Raw genomic sequence first — 23,523 nt, 5'->3', positions numbered from 1 at the left:
GTGGTGTAGATGTTTAGGCCCAGGGAAGTTTGTTGCCTGGGTTGGAGGTTTTTATAGGACAATTCCCAGTTTATTGCCACAGGAGGGTAATATATATTTTATATAATAACTTCTGAGGAGCTCTGTTTGCATGACCTTGGGTGTGGTAAACTGCTGGTATTCATTTGAGGAAAAGAGTTGAAACAAAATGCCTCACTCTTGCCTTTTTATTGCTTCTGCCCCTGTGCTCAGCACTGGTGAGGCCACAGCTTGAGTTCTGTGTCCAGTTCTGGGCCCCTCAGCTCAGGAAGGAGATTGAGGTGCTGGAGCAGGTCCAGAGAAGAGCAAGGAGGCTGTGAAGGGATCCAGCACAAGTGCTGTGAGGAAGGGCTGATGGAGCTGGGGGTGTTGAGGCTGGAGAAGAGGAGGCTCAGGGGAGACCTCATCACTCTCTCCAACTCCCTGAAAGGAGGTTGGAGCCAGGGGGGGTTGGGCTCTTTTCCCAGGCAACTCTCAGCAAGACAAGAGGGCAGGGTCTCAAGTTGTGCCAGGGGAGGTTTAGGTTGGATATTAGAAAGAATTTCTTTATGGAGAGGGTGATCAGGCATTGGAATGGGCTGCCCAGGGAAGTAGTGGATTCTCTGTGTCTGGAGATATTTCAAAAGAGCCTGGATGTGGCACTCAGTGCCATGGGCTGGGAACTGCAGCGGGAGTGGATCAAGGGTTGGACTTGGTGATCTCTGAGGTCCCTTCCAACCCAGCCAATTCTATGATTCTATCCTTGGCCTTGGTTTTCCTTTAAGGTGACACAAAGTGGAAAGAATTAAACCTCACCAGAAGACTCCCCATCCACCTTACAAACATTTACTACTATCTACCTCACCTTCGAGAATATGAAGATGCCATTTTCCCAAATGTTATTTTTGGGCAACAGAGAACTGGAGGTAAGAAATAGTTTGGCTTATATCTTCTATTTTTATGCTTTATCTTCAGTTCTCCCAATAAAGCAAACTTAAATCTCAGAGGGGGTTTTCTCCCTAACTCTCTAGTATTGTCAAGCTGAATAAATGTTGATGGGGATGGCAAGGGCACTTTTACCACTCTCATCCCAGTTTCAGGTGTCCCCCATAGTATTCTGATAAACCTTTTCAAAGATCAACAAAAACAATCATAACTGAAAAGCAATATTTTTTTTTCTTATTCATGGGACAAAGATGCCTCAGCTGACACTTCTTCCCCCCACAAAATTAGTAAAAAATTGGGTAGCCATGGGGAATCTATAATTTGCTAAGGTTAGCAAATGACAAGGTGATGTGATAATTTGAAGGGTATTCACCTTTTCACCCACATGAGAAATCAGATGACACCTGCACAAATTATCATGAATTCCAGTGAACTATAATACAAATAATTAAGTTGCATCATCTCCTAATTGCCATGTGATAAGTTAAAAGAGCACTGCAAGAGATAAGTGAACGAGGAACTAGTCAACTATTTTTCTGAGATTTGTATTTTGATGGAATTTTGACTTTTCTCTGGGGTGATTTTCTATAAAGAAACATTGGTAGCACTTCTAAAATAAAAACATTACTTGGCCCTGCCTGTGACAGTGGTTCTGCTGGAGTGAGATGTGTGAGCCCACAGATCAGTGGGAGGATGCAAAAGCACACAGGTAGTCAGGTAAATTCTTTTCCAAAAAAAACCCCCAAGCCTCAGAAAACCAGGTAGATTCCCAAGCAAGAAAGAAAAGAAAGGAAGAAAAATATTAACTAATAAAAGAAGACTGCATTGTTTCGTTTTCATTTATTTGTACATGAAAATCACAATAGCAAGACCACACTTTAGCAAAGTACAGATTGACCTTCAGCGTGTAAAAACCAAACAAAACCCCAGTACTATTGGCAGGTTATGTGCTGGGCAGGAACATGGGAACTTTGGCATTTTTAAGTTGACATAAATGCCCAAGTCTGAGGCAATTCTCTAACTACACCTATTCCTTTCCTTCCAAAATTGTGCTGTTTTGCCAGCCTCATCAAGTTTGGGTGAATAGGAATCTTCTGCAAGGGCTACCAAGTCTACAGGTTTCCTGAGCCATGTTATGTCACTGACTTCAGTAATATTGCCCTCACTAGTGAGAAAGAGGAGTCCTGGTGATGTGATAGAGCACAAAAAGTGGAGTCTTTGCCAGAGACAATTTTAGTTCTTTCATCTTAATGTCTATATTCCTTTCTTCTTATTATTAGTTTCATCAAAGCCATGAACTCATGTGTTTTAAACTGCTCAGAAAGATTTCTGAGATGTTGATTTTTATTTTTTTTATTCTTTTCTGAGACACAGAGCACTTGCCTCCTGTAGCAATGTGCTCAGGGCTGGTTTAACACTGCTCAGACCTCCAGCTCCATTCCAAGAGGTAGCACTGATGTTGCAATGCCCACTTTTGAAACTAATATCTCTGAGGTCTCAGATGTTGGCAGTCTGCGCAGTGCAGAGCTGGTCCTTCTAACACAGACACAGATGTCTCTAACCTCAGCTTAGCTGGAGGTCTCTCTCCTTCCAGGTAGGGAAGCAAGTGCTGTCACAGAGCTATAGGAATATTAACAGTCATCAAGTCTCATGATCACATCAAATAAAGCTTAAAATTTTGCTTGATTTACTTATGAAAGGGATTTCACCTTCCCTTTTCCTGGCTTAAAATTCTGTGGCTCATGGACTTCTTTCTTTGTAGTGTCACTGGTGATGGGTATTCCTACTGTGAAAAGGAAAAAAGAGGATTACCTGATTAACACACTGCAGTCCCTTCTGTATGAACTGTCTGAAGAACAGAAGAACAGCTGCTTAATAATCATCTTTGTAGCAGAGGTGAGTTTGCATGGCAGGGTGCAGACTGTCTATAGAAAAGCAATGTGGAGATTTGTGTCTTATTGTAACAGCACAGGAGAAGCTGCAAAACACCCTTAGCTAGGCCTTTGGGAGGGATTTCTTCAGGCTTGGTGGATTTAGTGAGCAATTGGTTCCTTGGTGTTTGTATATGGAATAAAACCCTGTATAGCTCTGGTGATCACGGGGTAAAAAAACCTATTACATTTACAAACATCATTGTTGTAGTCAGCTTTTCAGATGAAGCCATTTGAACTCATCACTTACACCTGAAAGTAAAGTGTTCTTCAAGAATGAAATGTAATTCCTCGACAGAACAGTTCCTTTTTTTTTTTTAATGCTTTGATATTATAAATCTTGCAAAGTACCTTGATGTCCTGGGGCTTTGCCTTCGACGTGTATATTGGCATTTCTTGTGAAAATAAAACTATTCAGACACTTGAATGGTTCCATGTTTAGTAGAGTAAGCAGTGTTCAAGGTAAAATACAAGGGGTAAATGGGGTTTTTCTCATTCCAAAATGACACATTCGAAAAAAACTACAAAAGGGAATTAGCTAGTGATGGTTATTTGCAGGTAAAAAACCTGCAGTTTTTCAGACTTCTATATATTTTTCCTATTTCTTAGTTTTCCCATAAACAAACATTAAATTTAATAGTATAACAGTTCAAGTTTGCCTTTTAGTTCAGTCACCACTTAGAGCAGCATCTGCAACTGTAATATTGTCAGAGAGAACGTGATTCACTTTACCAAGTTAGAGCATGAGTTAGATCATGACTTCCACTTTTCTGTGTAAATCACAATGATAAATAGGTAGGGCCACTTTTACTTACATTTCTGTAGTTCCTCTTCAGCATCATTTTTGGGATCCAAATTTATTTTAGAGTTGCTGTTTCCCAGAGCCCTGGCAATGATGAACTTTTGCTCCAGAGAGCACTCTCAGTTTCTAAGGGTTAACTTCTGAATAGTAGAGTTTCCCAGTCCTAATGTGGCCCTTTTTAAACAAACTGCATCCTTAATTGTTATAATAGACAATTTCATCCCATTTAGGATTAAACTGCTATTGTCAGAATCAGTCTGACCCCTTTCTCCCACCCCCAGAGACACAATCTTGCATCCTTCATTTTCCAGCCAGGCAGTAAATAAGAGCAGGGTGATGATGGTGTTAGAAGTGATAAGAAAATTTAATTATGAGGGAAGGTCAGGTGTGTTCACTGATCATGAGCTCACACCCTCCTTTTTCCCAGCAAGTTTTACAAGGTCAAGTTAAATGTTTGCACTACAGGTACAGCCAGGATACCTTATTGATTAAAAGTGAGCTGTACAGTTGTTGGTCTGTTTTTCTTACCACAGGTTTTTACTTAGCATATTACACAGCTTTTATGTGTTAAAAATTAAATATATATAAGGATTTTTTGGTAGCTTTTAAAAGAATCTGGACTGCTAAGACAGGAGTTGTTCTGGGAATCACATCTGTAAAACTTACCATTTTTAAGCATAGTTAACAGTTGTGTTTTGCACACTAGAATGGTTACTTTTATGAAACAGCAGCAATGAGTGAGTATGTCCTGAAAATTTCCAGACTAAGAGCTGTAAAGTTTTTTATATTGTGAAAAAACAATAAAAATTTTAAGTATTAGTAGCCTTAATTTTGCTTAGGTGGCTTTCCTTAACAGCCTCAGTCCTCCTTTGTGGTCTTTGGATGATTAACCTGAAAGAGGTCTTTTTGCTGAGGATTATTTGGCTGGGCTTTCCTGACATAACTGAAATCTGTAAAACAATTTATGCAGCAAATGGCTTGGCCTCCCACAGCCATGGTGAAAAAAAAACTAAATGCAGAAACCATAGCTGGAGGTAGTTCAGTTCTCCTTTCAATTACATTGGAAGTTCAGTTGGTTTGAAACCCCCTCAATGTATAAATGTTGCTGAAGCATATTATTTTGTTTGGACTTAAAAGAATTAGAGAATAAAACTGAAGTGTTTGCATATAAATACTTCCCACAGAATGTAGCTTAATCCAAAAATAGGTGACCTGAAATGAAAACCCCCTTCTCTTCTTCAGGTGAATGCAGAATATGTTAACAGTGTTGCAGAAAGTGTTAAAACCAGGTAAGTCCTATAGACTGTAACACCCAACAACTACTGATCATATCTTGAGCTTTTATGGAAAAAAAACCCCAGAGCATTTCAGCAATAAATTACAAATCTACCATACTGGAATGGAACTGGAATGGAACTGCTAAGCAGTGAGGCAAAGGGACATGCTTACTATATGAAAGTCAGAACAAAAGGAAATCCATAAGCTTATTTTCTTTATTTCATAAATGTTTTAACTGATCAAGCAAGGCTTCAGCTTAAGCCTCTGAAAAATATTTACTTGAAGCTCTTTTTCCCCATGATAATTATTGATGCAGCTCAAGGCACCTGAGGCCTCCTGGATTAGGTCCCCACTGACTTCACAACCCTAAGATGTATTCTGATGTCTGTTGTGTTCTCTAGGTGCCTTTTTTTCCTCATTTGCCTCTTTTTCATGAAGACAAAGGACTTTCAGCAGCAATGGAATTAGATTTGTAAAACTAAAAGCTATTACATGATGGGTATTTCTTGTCCTGGCAAATTAATGCAGCAGCTCTCAAATAGGCACTTGGTTCCCACTGTATTTTTGCTTGTTCTTGTCATTCTTTCCATAGCTATTTACAGCATCATGGGCATGTTAAAAACCTTAGAGCAGCTTGAGAGGAACAGCTTCTAAATGAAAATATTGGGGCAAAACCAGAGACCTGCTGGTAGATTTATTTTGTCTTAAAAAGCTGCTTTCCAAGGAATGGCACAATGCAGCTAACAGGTACAAAACAGATGAAGCTAAAGGCCCTGAAGTGCCACTGATGGAATGAAGGAAGGGGTGAAATCTGCATTGTGCTCAGAACTGGGGTTACTGGTTTCTTAGATGCCCAAGTTTATTTGTGAATTGGTTACTCTGACAGCCTTTCCCCTCTCCTTTAAAATGATAAGAGATCTCTCAAAATTTGTATCAGTGTTGTCTGAGTAGAATTATAGAGTAGTTGTGGTTGGAAAATACCCTTAAGATGGTTGAGTCCATCTGTTAACCCAACACTGCCAAGTCCTTCACTAAACTGTGTTCCTCAGCACCATTCTGGATTGCCAGGAAGCTGAACATGAGCCAGCAGTGTGCCCAGGTGGCCAAGAAGGCCAATGGCATCCTGGCCTGGATCAGGAACAGTGTGGCCAGCAGGTCCAGGGAAGGGATTCTGCCCCTGTGCTCAGCCCTGGTGAGGCCACAGCTTGAGTCCTGTGTCCAGTTCTGGGCCCCTCAGCTCAGGAAGGAGATTGAGGTGCTGGAGCAGGTCCAGAGAAGAGCAACCAGGCTGGTGAAAGGACTCGAGCACAAGTCCTGTGAGGAAGGGCTGAGGGAGCTGGGGGTGTTGAGGCTGGAGAAGAGGAGGCTCAGGGGAGACCTCATCACTCTCTACAACTCCCTGAAAGGAGGTTGGAGCCAGGGGGGGGTTGGGCTCTTTTGCCAGACGACTTTCAACAAGACAAGAGGGCAGGGTCTCAAGTTGTGCCAGGGGAGGTTTAGGTTGGAGATGAGAAAGAATTTCTTTCTGGAGGGGGTGATCAGGCATTGGAATGGGCTGCCCAGGGAAGTAGTGGATTCTCCGTGTCTGGAGATATTTCAAAAGAGCCTGGATGTGGCACTCAGTGCCATGGGCTGGGAACTGCAGCGGGAGTGGATCAAGGGTTGGACTTGATGATCTCTGAGGTCCCTTCCAACCCAGCCAATTCTATGATTCTATGATATCTACACATCTTTAAAACACCTCCAGGGATTGGGACTGCACCATTGCTCTGTACAGCCTGTTCCAATGTCCAACAACCCTTTTGGTGAAGAATTTTTTCCTAATATCCAATCTAGTCCCCCCGGCACAACTTGAATCTGTTTCTTCTGTTGCTTGTTACTTGGGAAAAGAGGGACACCCTCCCAAAATAAACAAAGTTCAACCAGACCCCTGGAAAGGCTGCCATTTTCCTTTTCTTCTGAGGCTCCTGCTCCACTCAAGGGTTTCTCAGACTGTATTTAGGCTTCAGGTGTCCCCCGGGAGGCTCCCCAAGCTGAGCCTGCTAGCTAAATAATAGGAATAGCTTCCTGCCTCCAGAGGGTTTGGCTTAGCTGGGAATCCTGCAGCCAGGATGTGGAGAAGAAGCAGTTTTCCTCAGTGCTGTTGGGCACCACCAAGGTACAATCTGTACAGTATCTTAAGCACTTTGACAATTTTAATTTTCTTACATATTTTTTAAATTTATTTTTTATTATCTTTGAAAGTAGAGTGGAGTCTCTGTGAGTGCTACACGATAAGACAAGATTTTTTTTCCTCAGGATGCTTTTGGCATGATATGCTTAATTTTTAGTGTTTTTTCCATGAATCATAGGAAATGGGGAACTCGGCTGTGAAAACTCCTTATTTCAGTTATACTGTACCTATTAACGTGTGAAGACTTCATTGGTTTTTACATTTTCTGGAGAAAGAGGGAAGTTGATTACACAGTTTTCAATTACTTCTTAAACGGAAAATTTACTCCTTGGACCAGAGACAAGACCCAGACTCTCCCTAACAAATCCTCACTCAGGACATTATTATTTTGGCGTTGGAGGAAGCATGAGGAAGCTAGGAGCTCTTATGGAAGGGTGAACAGTTGTGTGTAGTTCTAGACAGTGTGGATTTGGTTGTGAATTACTGCTGCATTTTGGCAACCAGCTCCAGATTACAGGTAAGTATCTGTGGATTTAAGAGGGGCAGGATTTTTGAGATCCATTTTTCTTCAGTGATTTCTGAGTCTTTGGTGAGTTACTGTCCTGCCTGGTGCCAAAGACTCCTTTCTGGTTCCTAATTTACAACTTCATCATTTTCTTTGCTAGAGTTGTGAATTCCACTGATGTGGGAGCAGACCAACCTCTGGGGATTGCCTTCAAAAGTCTTTTTAAGGAATGGGGTCTCACTAAGCTTCTCTTCACAGCTTCCCCAGAGAAATCCAGTCTGGAGTCCTAGAGGTTATTTCTCCTCCTGCTTCTTATTATCCAGATCTTTCCAACCTGAAGAAAACTCTTGGGGATTCAGAGAACAGAGTAAGGTAAGATAGCTGTGGAAAACCCAAGAAATTTTGCTGAGAGTATTAAATGGAAAGTTCAGATCAAGCAATGTTGACTTTTGAAGAAAGTTTTTGTACTTCAGAGCTAATGGAACACAAGTGTACTTTTAAACAAAGTTATTACACAAGGGCATCTTGAGAAAAGTTATGCTGCACATCAGCCTCAGGGGGAGAGCCAAGGCTTCTCCTTTGGGCCTTGAGTGGAGGCATCCCTTGGGTTTTAAACCCAATAATGTCAGGAGGCAGTAACTGGATGATCTTGTCATAAAGGAAAAAATAGGAAAATCATTTATGTCATAGATAAGGGAGAGGCTCTGTGAAGACACAAAGGACACCCTGTAACAACTAGTCTGAGTTTCATTAATGACCTCATATTTGGTGATCACAGACTTTCCATAGAACTGTTGATACCATACCCTAACTGATGATTTCATTCATTCATTCATGTGCCCCAAATTCACCCAGACAGAAGTTATGACTTAGCAAAATTTCCTTTTGTTCAACTATAAAATTTCTCAGAAGCTCCCCCAAAAATGCAGCAAGAGAACTGCAGTGCTGAGTGGTTTGTACATGCAAGGGTATTTATGTATGTATATTGGATTTATAGATAAACCTTAGAGCTTTCAGAGCATAAACATACTTATTTACATACTTATAAGTTTCAGATATGACTAGACTTGAATAAGATACATTTTAATGTTAATTAAATACTGATAAGTTCATCACCAGTATTTTAGCATCAATTATCAAACTGCTTCAACCACTGGTAAAATGCAACTGTACTTTATAGAGAAAAATCTGTGTTAAAATATAAGCCTGAAAATGGTTTATCAACCTGCTTCTCTGCTTTTCATCCATAATAGCACCTAAGTTTAGATTTTTAAATAATCATTGTGTGTTTATCTCTACACACAATATATTAATATAAGAAATAGAATCTAAGTAGTTTGATATGAATGTACTTGTTTGACATTTTGCTTCAGGCTGCATTGATACAAGTAATTTTTTGCTTAGTTACTGTTACCTTCTATAGTAAAGTCAAATTATTTACAAATGTTTACACTGATTATGTGTAAAGGATTTTTATATACTTAACAATGAGTGAAAATATTCAACCTTAGAGTTTTACTTTAGAGAAGGAATTGTAGAGGATTAGAAATGCTTTTATTATAGGAATAACTCTTGCAACCCCCAGAAAGCTTATCAGTATTTGCTGCTTATGTTTAGGTGGAGAACAAAACAGAATTTGGATTATAGCTTTTTAATGCTATATGCCCAGCCAAAGGGAACATTTTATCTACAGGTATGTTCATATTATCATGAAGTAGCTGCAATACATCTGTGCTAATAACTATCTTTGACAAATGTGATTTGTTTCAAAGGCCTCAATAAAACAGCATTTATTGTCATTTTCTGTGTATTTTACCTGCACTCTTTACAAACACCCACAGATTTCTGTGTTTGCATACATCTTGTAGGCAGGTGCTATTTCTTTAGTACCTTTCTGTCAGATGAATTTGTGAGGTTGATTAACAAGGTAGTTGAAGCATGAAACTGTTTAGATTAAGATTAAGAAAGTCAAAGTTTAATGTGCTTTTCCCTCGGTGGAGCGGGGCAGAATAATGGTGCTATGTCTGGGTTATGATCACAATGAACCAAAAATCCCTTAAAGGCCTTTTCCAGATAGGGAAACACACCAATGTAGTTACACTGGGACAAGGGTACACTTCAAGTGGGGACAGATCCTAAATTCTCTGTAAAATTGAGAGTATTGGACTTTAAGAAGATCCCCATGCACTCAGGCTTAGGTTTTGCCATCCTTCTGGACAGACTGGAGAGTTGGGCTGATCCCAACGGGATGAGGTTCAACACGGCCAAGTGCCGGGTCCTGCACTTTGGCCACAACAACCCCATGGGGAGCTCCAGGCTGGGCACAGAGTGGCAGAAAGGGACCTGGGAGTCTGGATTGCCAGGAAGCTGAACATGAGCCAGCAGTGTGCCCAGGTGGCCAAGAAGGCCAATGGCATCCTGGCCTGGATCAGGAACAGCGTGGCCAGCAGGTCCAGGGAAGGGATTCTGCCCCTGTGCTCAGCCCTGGTGAGGCCACAGCTTGAGTCCTGTGTCCAGTTCTGGGCCCCTCAGCTCAGGAAGGAGATTGAGGTGCTGGAGCAGGTCCAGAGAAGAGCAAGGAGGCTGTGAAGGGATCCAGCACAAGTGCTGTGAGGAAGGGCTGAGGGAGCTGGGGGTGTTGAGGCTGGAGAAGAGGAGGCTCAGGGGAGACCTCATCACTCTCTACAACTCCCTGAAAGGAGGTTGGAGCCAGGGGGGGGTTGGACTCTTTTCCCAGGCAACTCTCAGCAAGACAAGAGGGCAGGGTCTCAAGTTGTGCCAGGGGAGGTTTAGGTTGGAGATGAGAAAGAATTTCTTTCTGGAGAGGGTGATCAGACCTTGGAATGGGCTGCCCAGGGAAGTAGTGGATTCTCCGTGTCTGGAGATATTTCAAAAGAGCCTGGATGTGGCACTGAGTGCCATGGGCTGGGAACTGCAGCGGGAGTGGATCAAGGGTTGGACTTGATGATCTCTGAGGTCCCTTCCAACCCAGCCAATTCTGTGATTCTATGATTCTAGATTTGTGTTAATTTGCACTCCATAAAGATGGTAACCACAACCACGGATTCCAAAATTACTGCTCAATAGATGAGCAGAGCCATAAAATTTCAGGTACCTCATGGATGTCAGAAGTTGGGTTTTTTTCTAAAGCTCAGAACAACTTTTTGCTTAGTTCTTAGTTTTTCTGAGTTGTCTTCTGCTTGAACAGGCCTCAGAGTCTGTGGCATGTGGAAGTATTTTGCTTCTTAACGGCAGAAGAAAAGACCACAGAAGCAGAAATATATAATAAATAATATATAATAAATGGAATCTAAGTAGTTTGATATGAACATACTTGTGAATTAAGAACTTGAGATTTACTCAAAAAGGAGGTATTTTCATGGCTTGAGTAGTGTTCTTAAAATATACAAAAAATTCCTGAGTGTGACAGAGCACTGAGGCACAGAAACCATTGTGAAGGCAAATGTTAAGCATGCTGGCAGACACTTAATGCCCCTTTCTCTTAGAAAGTTCTCCAAGTTTTCTTGCTTGCATCAAAATTATTTCCTGAAGTATTTGTATTTTTAAAGAAATTTGAGAATGTGTTTTCTTCCCTTCAACATTATATAAAGGCTGAGCTGTGTTAGTTGGAGCAAAGTCTGGATTGTGATAATGATCTGGTTTTGGTTTTTGTTTTTTTTTTCAGCTAGAAGATGACATTATAGCCAAGTCAGATTATGTTGAAAGCATAAAAAACTTTGCTGCTAAACAGACCCAAGAGTGGATGATTCTTGAGTTTTCCCAACTTGGATTTATTGGTGAGTATTAAGACAAGTGGACTTGGAGCTGTGTAGGTTGAGCGGGTCTCATTTGAAATTAAATTTCAAAGCATGACTGGCATATCAACACACTTTGGTTCTTCAGGAAAGTTTCTACTACAAATCCTTTACTTTATGTGCTCTTTGCAAGTGTCTCTGTATTGGAGAGACTCCTAAGCACAGGATCTATCAGTTGGGTTCTCATAGGAATCAAATTGTTCCACCTTGGGGCAATGTGAGCCCCTGTGGTCTTCTTTTCAAGAAGGGAATTTGAAAAATGTGTTAAAAATCTGCTTCCTTTTCTCTGTGGAGCAAAACCTGCATCCCCTATGGGGAAGCTTCCTTATTACTTTTAGTAGTAAGTTTCTTTTTCTATTTTTCTCTTTAGTTCTAATCCAGCTTACAAGTGCTAACACCATATAAGTGTTAGGTCAAACACTAAAAAAATCTAATACTAATAGTGAGAACTAAATTAACAGGGATAGTATTTTAAAAACTATATTTTTCACATCTAGATCTTAATTTAAAAATATTCAGTATGGTTTTGGCAGTGAAATTGCATGTCTAGCATTTTGAAGAAACATTCAGATTTGTTTCATCTGACACATAGGGACAGGTGAGTAATAGATTTGTGTTTGGAACTAGGATATAACTGCAGGTTTTATTAGTCAACTGGTTGACCATGTGAGGCTATCTCCAGGCATGAAATGGAAACCTTTTCAGAATTCCACCAAGTTGGAAGCAGTTCTCCCAACCTGGAGCCTGTGTGAAATTTTCACTGAATATCAGATCTAATCTGTGTGTTATTTTGGAGTAAATATAAAGCTGCTGATTTTTCCACAGCAATGCAAATATCTGAATATACAACTTATTGTCTTGCTTCCAGGAAAATTGTTTAAATCAGAAGATTTGCCACTCATAGTGGAATTTTTTCTCATGTTCTATAAAGATAAGCCCATAGACTGGCTTATTGACCACCTGCTCTGGGTTAAAGTGTGCAATCCAGAAAAGGATGCAGTAAGTATGAATTTATGAAAATAAGTAACACACAAACAGTCTCCCTGACAAAATAATTCCTTTTCAAAAGATGGAATAGAATTCTCTCAAAGCAGACTTACTTTGGAATTTGTGGGGAAAGATCTGCTGCCAATCTGCAGAGACTGGTGTGGTGTTTGTGCCCAGCAGTGTACATGGACAGGCCTGGCTCACAAAAACTCAGATTCCCCCATCAGAACTGCTTAGGACAGCTGATAAAACAGCTCAGAACATGGACACCACAACCTGACACCTGCTTGCATCTGGTCACGTAGGCAGCCTCCAGCACCCCAGAAATTTTGAATATGTAAATCTGGGTGGACTTCCACTTCTTGTAACCCTCTGCTCTTAAAGTCAGTAAGAATACAATTTTACACTCACAGTTTTAAATTAAATACAACTCACAGTTGTAAATTTTGCAAACCAATTCAGGAAGCAGGAACCAATTCAGGAACCAATTCCTTCATTTCAGGAAGCAGAACTTTGTTATTTTGCTTTGAATTTTTTACTGCCTGGGGGAAAGTCTTCCTGGGGGAAAAAAATAACCCAAACAGGGTAGGTAACATGTAAATTGGAAAAACTAAATCATGGAATCTTCCTGGGAAAAGGAAAAATCTCCATTCTCTTGAGTAATCCCAGCAATCATGCCACTGCTCATCCCCACCCAAGGGCAGCATGAGACTGACTTCACCAAGAGGTTTTTGCTACCCACAGCAATTGAAATTGCAATTGCAGAAGTGAAACTCACTAGAAACTTGCTGGGACCACTCTGCTTTGGCTTGGTCTTTCAGGAGGACGGCTTGGGTTCAGGTATCAATCAGGTCTCAGCAGCTGGAACAGTCATTTAAAGAAAAGGTTTTATCAAACAGGTGGAAGTTGGCGCATTTTAGACAGATCTAGAATGGGTGCTGCCAACATAATTGTATTTTCTTTTTCTGTTACCACAGTCAGGAACCTAAATTAGGGGTACTGAGGGCTCACTAGCTCCTGTGAGCTGTGAGCTGGGCATCCTACCCATGAAGTAGGATTTCAAAGCTTACGCCTATCTGTATGAAGTGGGAATTGAGGTTCCTCAGTGGCATTACTCAGTGTAAAGCCAGAGACCTTCTGTTGTCCCCAGGAGTCACCTCTGTTTGTTCCACTGGCCTCTATCTCCTGCTCTGCACAGCTCCCATCTGTCTCTTCCTCCTTCTTTATAAAAACAAAGGAAATGTGCAGACACCTGGTGGAGGAATTGGCTATCCTAATAAAATAAAACTCTTGAACCTTAGAAATCACGAAGGAGCAGGAACTCTGGTCTATCCTCTGTGGCACAATACAAGAAGAGTGTGAGCAGTGACCACCACTATTGAGAGAAAGAAAACAGAAGGACATAAAGAAATAATTAACATATCATTGGGTTCATCTGTGGTGCCAGAAATGTTGTGTTTTGCAATCCAACCCAACTTCTTCTTCCATTTTCAGTAAAAAATATAACTTACTTTGCTCTCGTGAGCATCCCCCTGGAGTATTGTGTCCAGTCCTGAGGTGCACAACAGGCAAAAGACATGGAGCTGCTGGGGAGAGTCCAGAGGAGGGATGTGAAGATGATGGGAAGGCTGGAGCAGCTCTCCTGTGCAGAAAGGCTGAGAGGGTTGGGGTTGTTCAGCCTCCAGAAGAAAAATCCAGGGAAAACTTGGAGTGGCCTTCCAGTACCTGAAGGGAGCCTGTGGGAAAGCTGTGGAGGCAGTTTGCACAAGAGAGTGTAGTAAAAAGGACAAGGGATGATGGTTTTAAACTCAAAGAGGGTAGATTTAGGTTAGACATTCTTTAGTGTGAAGGTTGTGAGACACTGGGACAGGTTGCCCAGGGTGGCTGTGGGTGCCTCATCTATAGAAAAGTCCAAGGTTGCATGGGGCTTGGATCAACCTTTCTAGTGGGAGCTGTCCCAGCCCATGGGAGGGGGATTGGAACTAGATGAGCTTTAGATGTCCCTTCCAACCCAAAGTGGCTTGTGTTTATCAGGTGTAGTGGGGACAAGTAGATGGCAAAAATAGGAGCCCTGACTCAGTGAAGAGCCTTATCTCAGTTTCTGCACATACAACCTCACCAGTCCTGTCCTACTGCTTATTTTCAGCTGCTGCCAGAAGTAGCTCTTTTGCCAGCACTGCAATGGCATAGAAGGAGACATGCTGGAGACTTTATTATTATGGGGGATAAACTGCAAGCCCTGGCAGTAGAGAGATTGCAAATTTATTTTCTTACAGTAAATTTCTTTTTTTTCCAGCAAAAGTAGAATGTGCTTTAAAAAAACAACAAAAAAACCCCAAAAAACCCCAAAACCACTAGCTGCCAATAAATCACTTTGCATGTAATTTGTTTTTGTGCTGCTTTGCTGAACATCTGCTGTGGACAAACAAAAATAGTTCTTTTTATAGCCTTCCAGGTGTATTTGAACTTCTAATTAGGAGTTCTATGGAAACCATCAGTTCCCCTGTGAATTTTTGTGTTTAAGCCAGCTGAGTGAAGACTTTATCAATTTTGGCTTTAGAAAGCAGTGATATGGTTTATGTAACATTTTTCTTCTATAGAACTGAAAGCATTTGATCAAAGAGGTAAACAAGTTATCCTCTCAAATCTCAAGATGTGAGACCTGGGATACAGAGAAGTTAAATGATCTTCCAAACTCATAAAATAATTCTTTGGCAGAAATGAAAGCAGAACCCAGGGATTCTCATTTTAGTTCTTTGCTCTGTTCCATGACTTTATGATTCATTATATCCCATTAATTATTGTAGCATGTTTGCTTCACTGTGTCAAACTATGATGTTCTATAGATACAGAGCAAAAGTCACATTTAAACAAGAAATTTGCTGCCATTCAAAAACCAAGAAACTCAGAAATTAATACCAATTACAGTTATATAATTCCATGGTGTGTTATGTCACCAACATACTAAGATAGAACATGAGGACTGAAATACAGTATCTAAGGGCTTTCTGTTATTATATGAGAAAAAAATACATAATTTATAGTATAGTAAAGTACATTCAAAGCCTCTGAAACAGCAGAAAGAGCCAAAATGTAAAGACTAAATGTAAGCACAATCTCTCAAGATCAGTTTTAGCCAAAATATTTTAATTAGAATGATACAGCAAGGCCAAGAGTTGACATTAAATTTGCCAGAAACAGTTAAAAAATATAAATCCGTTTCTGATTTGAGGTGCATTTTGATCACTGTGAGGTGTGATGGATGGTATGCAGTGTAAAAATCCCTGAACTGGTGGTGTTTAAGCCTTCAAATCTAGTGTCAGGGTTTAACACTGGCTCAGCAATTAAACTGAATAACAGACGCTCTCTATTAATCCCTCTCTCCTCCTTGATAAAGAAAGGAGAGAGAATAAGGGAGAGAAACTGATGGGTTGGAAACTAAACTACACAGCTTTGATGAAGCAGTAATGATAAATAGGAAAAATTACTAAATATATACAAATATACAGGAAAATTGATCCCATGTTCCTCCCCCCAATAACTCTCACATCACCCCCGAGGCTGCAGGGCAGTCCTGGGAAAGTCCAGGCTGGAATCCTGGGGTCAGGAGCAGTTGGGAGCTGGAGGCAGGAACACAGGGATTCAGGCTGGGATGGATCAGGAGCACAGGCAGAGGAAGGGATGGGATCCTTCCAGGATGCCAGGTGAAGGAAGGGAAGGGAAGCAGGAAAGGCAGGAAGGACAGGCAGCTGGAAGCAGGAAAATCATGGCTTGGCCCTCGTGATCCCTCAAATTGATACTGAGTATGAGGTGTACAGGATGGAATACTCTGTTTGGTCAATTCTGGCATCTCTTGTCTGTTCCTCCCCAAAGCAGGGCTGTAGGTGGGACCTCTTTCTTCCTTCTGGAAGGGTAAAAGTTTTCCTCAGAGCTGAGCAGTGTCCTTGGCTCTGCACACCAGTCTCTAGCAGTAACTATAAACATCAAGTGTTATCAATCCTAGAAGCACACACTGTCTGAGAAACTTGCTGTTAATTTCAGCAAGTGCAACTACTTACAAGAGACTTAGCTAAAAGCAAAAGTATAAGACAGAAAATCACCTTTATCCTGGCCCAGACCAGGACACCTAGGTAGCACCACGAGTGGAATTACATGAGTTTAGGTCTAGAAACCATGTATTTGAAATGAGACTGTTAACTTTGGGGATAACTCATTTAAATAAGGATAAAAACCTGGAGCTATACCCTCAACTACATAATAAATTGCTTTCTGAAGGTTAGTTTGTCTTTCTTTTATTTAAATAAAACCTCTTTTTTCCTTTCTCCCCAGATACACTGTGAAAAGGAAAAGGACAAGTTACGTATCCGAGCTAAACCATCTCTCTTCCAGCATGTGGGGATTTATTCATCATTGGCTGGGAAGATACAGAATTTGAAAGTAAGGATAAGAAATGCATGGCATATTTCTAAATTTGTATACTTGTGTTCTAACTTGTTTCCCTCCTCAGTTTTAAGCATTACACCTTAGGCATTAGATGGCATTTCCATGTTCAGGAGGGTTGGTTTGCTGGTTTGGAGGCAAATATTGAGCTGGGGTCTAAACTGGAGGAGAGGAACATTGCTCCTGCACAAACATCTTTGAATCTCTGGTCGGGGCACTTGTAGCAATCATAGTGGCATTTCATGGATGGAATGTATGGAGGAATGCTCTTCACAGCACAAGATTTCATGTATCACAATCCCAGTGCAAGGGACTCTGAGGAAAGTGTGCTGGGAGAACAAGGGGGTGGCTCTTGTGACAGCTGTGGATTTTTAGGGAGACTTTGGATGGAGGGCAAAAAGTGGATCTACCCCACATCTCCCAAGAGCAATAAAGCACCAGGCTTCAGGGATGTCCTGGTGGCACCATTTGGACTGATGATGAGATCATTCCAATTGCTGTACTGGATCAAAGCAGAGGTTCAGGTAGCAGATCCAGAGGTTCAGGAGCAGATCCAAAGGAAGCAACCAGGCTGGTGAAAGGACTCAAGCACAGACCCTATGAGGAGAGGCTGAGGGAGCTGGGGGTGTTCAGGCTGGAGAAGAGGAGGCTCAGGGGAGACCTCATCACTCTCTACAACTCCCTGAAAGGAGGTTGGAGCCAGGGGGGGGTTGGGCTCTTTTCCCAGGCAACTCTCAGCAAGACAAGAGGGCAGGGTCTCAAGTTGTGCCAGGGGAGGTTTAGGTTGGAGATTAGAAGGAATTTCTTTATGGAGAGGGTGATCAGCCATTGGAATGGGCTGCCCAGGGAAGTAGTGGATTCTCCGTGTCTGGAGATATTTCAAAAGAGACTGGATGTGGCACTCAGTGCCATGGGCTGGGAACTGCAGCGGGAGTGGATCAAGGGTTGGACTTGATGATCTCTGAGGTCCCTTCCAACCCAGCCAATTCTATGATTCTATGATTCTATGATTTAGCAGACCCAAGAGTGGATGTTCTGGCAGAAGGCATAGGAGATAGATGAGAATGAGACAGGCTATCCTGGAGAAGTTTCCTTTTAAATCTAGGCAACTGAGAAATAATCAGTACAGCTCTGTGTACAAACTGTAACACTGAGTCTCCGTGATTTCACTGAAATTAATACTCTGTTTCTATCAGAAATAAATTGTGTGTTTTATCACACTGAGATAATTATTGCCTGGAATAGCTTCCTGCAGAAATTCAAGATATTGGAGGACTTTCTTTTTTCTATTGTATGAATGAAACTACATTTCTTTAATATCCAACAGGATAAAGATTTTGGCAAAAACGTGCTATATAAAGCACATAATAATCCACCTGCAAAAGTGAATACAAGCCTAAGAATATACCATCAACACACCTTGGAAAAAGTTTACAAAGGAAAAGACTATTTTTGGGCTTTATCTCCAGTGGCAGGGGACTACATCAGCTTCACATTTTTAAATCCTCTAAAAGTTGAAAAGTAAGTATTACATGATAGGGAATGTGGAAGCCTACATACATCCAGTTTGGGAATAACTGAGTCTGTTCAATATCAACAGTGATGAATTCTTCAGATAAACCATAGTCTTGCTACTGACAAGTAATGATTTCCTATTTATCTGCTGCCCTTCTTGAATTCCCCTTCTGAAATACCTATATTCCTTGGTAATTAGCTTTCTCAGCTCTTTCTCTCATTTGTTTCCTCAATTAAATATTTTACATTCTCTTATGACAATACTCAAAGCTATTTGAATGTTTTAACTAATTTATTTCATCAGTGAAAGTTTTATTTCAGTAGCTGTCAACAGAAAGGCTGCTTGCATGATGTCAAGTCAAAGGCCATGTCCCAGCCCAGGTGCTTATGAGTGTAGCTCAAAGTAAAGAAGAAAAACCACTCTTGTGGGGAAATAATGAAGAATCAATTAATAATGGTGGGAGTCAATAATAATGGTGGGATTCAGGTGAAGATACAGAGACTTAAATGTGTTTACAGTAGAGGTGTCCAAGTAAGGTCTGTGTCTAAGCTCCTATTGTACATGACAGATGGAGATTTCCCTGGAAGTTAAACAGTTATTAATTTATTCTCTATTTGGTCACCTGAGCCAGCTGCTGAGATTGAGCACAGTGAGTTTATCAACATTGCCTGTAGTGAGAACTTGGACACTTGGGTCACAGACAGGCTCCTTCTTCACCTGATTGGGTCGACAGCCAAGTCCCACCATGGATGTTTTTGTTATTCTATAAGCTGAAACTGTCTTCTCTGTTTTCCTAACATTCAACTTGAAAGGTCTCTGAAAGGAAGAAAGATCTGTAGCTTGAGAGAGTGTTTTCAGAAGGACTTAGCCTATGAACAGTGCACATGGAGGCTGGCACCAAGAGGTGTTTCTTCTTCTCTGTGTGTGTGTCAGATTGGAGAACATACCTGAGTTAAAATTAACCTGACAAGAAATACAGTTCCAGGAGAAGTACAATAATTAATGTATCCCTGTAATGATATTCAGAGAGAAATTTCCTTCACTGTTGTTACACTTCCTCTCCAAACTGGTGGCAAAACTCAGGCTTCCATTTCTGAAAATAACACAGATTTCTCATTCATTAAAAAAACCCAAAACCTCAAAGAAAAGCAAGTCTGTATCTCCAGCTAGTGAGCTGTACTAAATTACAGTTATAATAAAAATGGTGTTGTGTGATCAACACTGTTAATTAACTGGTTTCTGTTTTGTGAAACTTGGGTAATCTATATTTTTGCATTTTCTTGTCACTGGGAAGCTGTGCTGGATGAAGTTAACTTAACCATGGTACTGCCTGATGGCTGCTCCCAGCCCCATCACATTGCTAACCTGTGAACCTGTATTTTTAATTCTACAATATTTAATGGGCATAATTCTTGATTGTTTGGTACCAAAGGAGTGAGGTTGATGCTTTAAATTTCATCAGCTTTTTTGGATCTAAAACCCTAAGAACTATAATGCCAGAAATTTAGAACTAAACAGGCATTTACTTATTTTTTAAAAATTTTGCAGGTGTTTTTGCTTGGGTTCTTGCTTTAACAATGCTTTTGCTCACTGACTACATAGGAGATTAAATAGAAGCACCTGAGTTGATTAAATATTGATTAAAAAGGGGGATTCTCTTGGCAGGTAGCATGTGGTCTGGTAGGAACAGATTTTTGCTGCCAATGTATTCCAGAAGCCTTCCTCTTCTTGGCCTTGGGATGATAGGAACAGGGCAGAGGGCAAATTAATTTTCCTCAGCCATGAGAACTTGGATAGTTAATTTATTTGGAACTTGAGCACTGGAAAGGGGAAAGACATTTGTGGTTCCAGAAAAAAAGATGGGTTTAGTGCTTGTTCTGTTAAAAATAAAAAGCCTCTCATATGGTTTGGTCACACCTTGAAAGTTTCAGTGACTATTTCTGTTCTCTGTAGCCCACAACTTATTAAAGGTACTTGAAACCTTTTTTTCAAAACTGGAAAATATTACTTCCCTAGAACATTTCTAAACCATCAAATACCTGGAAATAATATCCCTTTATCATCAGATACTTCTTCAGAAGTGGAAACATGGAACACCCGGGTGATAAACTGTTTAACACTACTGTGGAAGTGTTGCCAGCAGATGTAAGTCTTTCATTTCCAACTCTAATACACAGTCCAGCTTCATTTTAAGAATGATATTCAGCCTGAAATGTCATGTCCTAGAAAATATTCCTGGAGATTTTATTGGTTTATTTTTTTACAGGAAATCCTGAAAAAAGAACTGGTTGACAATGGGAGTAAATTTAACTACCCAGCCACCAAAGATGGATATTTAAAAATAGGTAAACTCTTGATTGACCCTTCAAAACCTGAAATTCTGTCATGTATGAAGTGTTTCTGCATTTGATAATTTCATTAACTCTGTCAGAAATACAATATTATAAGGTGTACCAGTAAAGTAACATCTCATTACTGCATATTATAGTATATGATGTTTGACTATCCTGTTTTGTTTTAAATAATTATGAATCCTACCAGCAATGGCAAAAGCTAAGGAATTTAATTAGAAGAAAAACTAATTGCTGTCTCTGCAAGAGCTTAATAGGATAATTGATTCTGGTTTGGATTTTGGAGCCTTAGCTGAAGACAAGGATTTCTTATCCAGCATTAACTTCTGCTCCAACCTGAAATGAAGAGGAAGCACAATGCAATCCACCTTCCTCCTTTCTGCCTGCTCCTGCTTCCCCTTTTTCCTTCCTCAGGGTGGTGTGTGAGGTTTTTTTTTAAAAGAACTGCACAATCTCCACATGCTTGCCAAGGCCTGGTTTCTAATATTACCTGAACTAAAACACCACTATGTGAACAAAAATGGGCTGTTTGGAGAGGAGCTGCTGCTGCTTTCATCTCTCCCCTCTGACCTGGGTTATAGGAAGGATATGGAGCTGCTGGGGCAAGCCCAGAGGAGGATGAGGATGATCAGGGCTGGAGCATCTCTGCTATGAAAACAGATTAAGAGAGTTGGGATTGTTCACTGGAGACCTTGTGGTGGCCTCCCAGTTCCTTCCCAGTTGGATATTGGGAAGGAGTTCCTCAGTGTGACAGCACTGAGACACTGGAACAAGGGAGCAACCTGCTCTGGAGGGAGGTGTCACTGCTTGGGGCAGGTGGGTTGGAGCTGGATGATCTTTAAGGTCCCTGCCAACCCAAACATTTCTCTAATTCTACCACATAATGGCTCTTCTCTCCCAGTGAACCACTGTGACCTCACCAGGGTTCTTGTTTGCTTTGATGTGCACCTCTCCCACGTCCTCCTGGCTGGTTGGTTCTAATTAGAGAACTAAACTGAAATGCTGGCAATTCACAGCTGGACAGGAAAGTGGATAGGAAATGGATATCATACTGAGAAGGGTGTTTTTCATTTGTCTGGAGGGATTTTACTCCACCTCCACAATGCTAAAAAACATTGAACTAGTGAAGAAAAATCTGAGAATTGGTTCATGACTCTTATTATCAAATCTTTTTCAAAACAATCATACTTCTCAGGAAAGCTCTTTCAGGTTATTTAATATGACCACGTGTGCCAAAGGGCACTACTAACATATTTAAATATATTTTTAAACATTTTTAGCTATAAGCTCTTTATTTTCTTATATTCTTCTCCAGCTCCAGTTGTTGCAGCTGAAGGATCCTTCTTGTTGGTAGCTTTATCTTTCAGTTGTTATTCCTTGACCTTTTCCAAAAGATTTTTTCCCCTTAATGTTGTGTCCTTGGAGTTAATTTATAATGTCTAATTGGGAGCTTTTGTTCACTTGGAAGCATATTTCAGTCTGATATATGTTTGTACAGGTCTTGTTTTATTTTTTCTTTTTATTTAGGAGCTTTTGAAAATGGAATTGCAGGAGGCAGTGTTGATCAGTCATTAGGAAAGATCCAGGCTCTTCGTTTATCAGTCAGTTCTGATTCTCCTGTATGGGTGATACTCAGTGAGGTAAGCATCTGAATTAAAACATTTTAATGAAAGATGTATTAAATTAGTTTCAATTCTTCATACCATGTAGTACTGGTGATAATTAATTATTAGTCAGTTTTGAATGAGATTCTGTGTGAAAAAAGTCAAACAAATGGAGAACTTTATTAAATATTAAACTTGATTAAATATTCAGGGCAGAAGTTAAATTTATTTTGTAGAAAATGTGCTGGAAATGTTCAAATGGGATGAATCTGGAGTTCTGCAGTGCTGTAAGCATAGCCACTAGAATTTGGGTCATGATAAAATAAACTAAATAACTAGTTTATTTATTTAAACTAAATAAATAAAGGAGGCAGGGAGACTTTTCTAACTTTCTAAAGTAACTCTGTTGGATATTAATTATAACATTCCAACATTTTCAGATGACCATACAATTAAAAAAAAAACCACATTTATTCTTCAAGTTTTTTCCAAGTGTCTGAATGTGTGTGAAGGCAAAAGCAGAAGAGATTCAGCAGAAATCACTTGGGAAAATTACTACAGCCTTAAACTCTACCCATATTTGGAAAGAGGGAAAAGTTAATGTCCTAGGAAATGCTCCTACAGTTTTCAGAAAATAATATTATTTTTTTTTTCCAGGTTCTTATCAAGACTTCTGAAAACTGAAAAAAAAAAAAATCCATTTTTGATGTATAGCTTTTTACAGATTGTTTGAAAGCTAAGCTAACATCAGCAAAAAACTGGCTGGATAAAAAGAAGAAACCCAAACCCATTTAATTCTTAATACTGTGTATTAGGAAAGACTTGAAGTTACAATTAAATCTTTTATATAAAGAATAGTTCAAGCTATGAAGAACCCCATTATGTTAGTAATTTCTATAAAATGCTCCTGAGAAGGTGTCACACATAAAAATCACCTTACCTTGGCAACATTCAACCTATGTTGTCATAAACCATTGCTAAGGGGGTACAGGCTGTCTCAGGGACTAAAGCATCAAAATATGAATATTTTCACCAGAACTAAATGTATGGTAATTTCTGAACATTAAGGACCCAGATATCAACTCCACTTAAGTGGAGTGTTCTAATTAAGTGTTCTTAATTTTGGAGGAAAAGTAGAACTGAAGGAAAAGTTGACAGTATTAATTGCAATTGTTTAGA

At 40.2% G+C, this 23,523-nt stretch overlaps 1 protein-coding gene across 1 annotated transcript in view; it reads left to right on the top strand.

Annotated features, from left to right (window-relative positions):
- The window catches only part of MGAT4D (MGAT4 family member D), a 33,141-nt gene extending 10,113 nt beyond the window's left edge, over nucleotides 1-23,028 (top strand). Inside the window, exons 3-16 of the mRNA XM_030450684.1 lie at nucleotides 463-467; nucleotides 794-923; nucleotides 2,705-2,838; nucleotides 4,918-4,964; nucleotides 7,890-8,003; nucleotides 9,249-9,324; nucleotides 11,317-11,428; nucleotides 12,315-12,445; nucleotides 16,763-16,870; nucleotides 18,201-18,394; nucleotides 20,456-20,534; nucleotides 20,656-20,734; nucleotides 22,268-22,380; nucleotides 23,002-23,028. Of these exons, the coding sequence (XP_030306544.1) occupies nucleotides 463-467; nucleotides 794-923; nucleotides 2,705-2,838; nucleotides 4,918-4,964; nucleotides 7,890-8,003; nucleotides 9,249-9,324; nucleotides 11,317-11,428; nucleotides 12,315-12,445; nucleotides 16,763-16,870; nucleotides 18,201-18,394; nucleotides 20,456-20,534; nucleotides 20,656-20,734; nucleotides 22,268-22,380; nucleotides 23,002-23,028 (1,349 nt within the window). The remainder of the gene's footprint in view (nucleotides 1-462; nucleotides 468-793; nucleotides 924-2,704; nucleotides 2,839-4,917; nucleotides 4,965-7,889; nucleotides 8,004-9,248; nucleotides 9,325-11,316; nucleotides 11,429-12,314; nucleotides 12,446-16,762; nucleotides 16,871-18,200; nucleotides 18,395-20,455; nucleotides 20,535-20,655; nucleotides 20,735-22,267; nucleotides 22,381-23,001) is intronic.
- Nucleotides 23,029-23,523: the final 495 nt, after the last annotated feature.

This window comes from Calypte anna, chromosome 4B (genome assembly GCF_003957555.1).
Source record: "Calypte anna isolate BGI_N300 chromosome 4B, bCalAnn1_v1.p, whole genome shotgun sequence".
Lineage (NCBI taxonomy): Eukaryota > Metazoa > Chordata > Aves > Apodiformes > Trochilidae > Calypte > Calypte anna.
The sequence above is the reverse complement of the archived record's forward strand: the minus strand, read 5'-3'. Positions and strand labels throughout refer to the sequence as shown.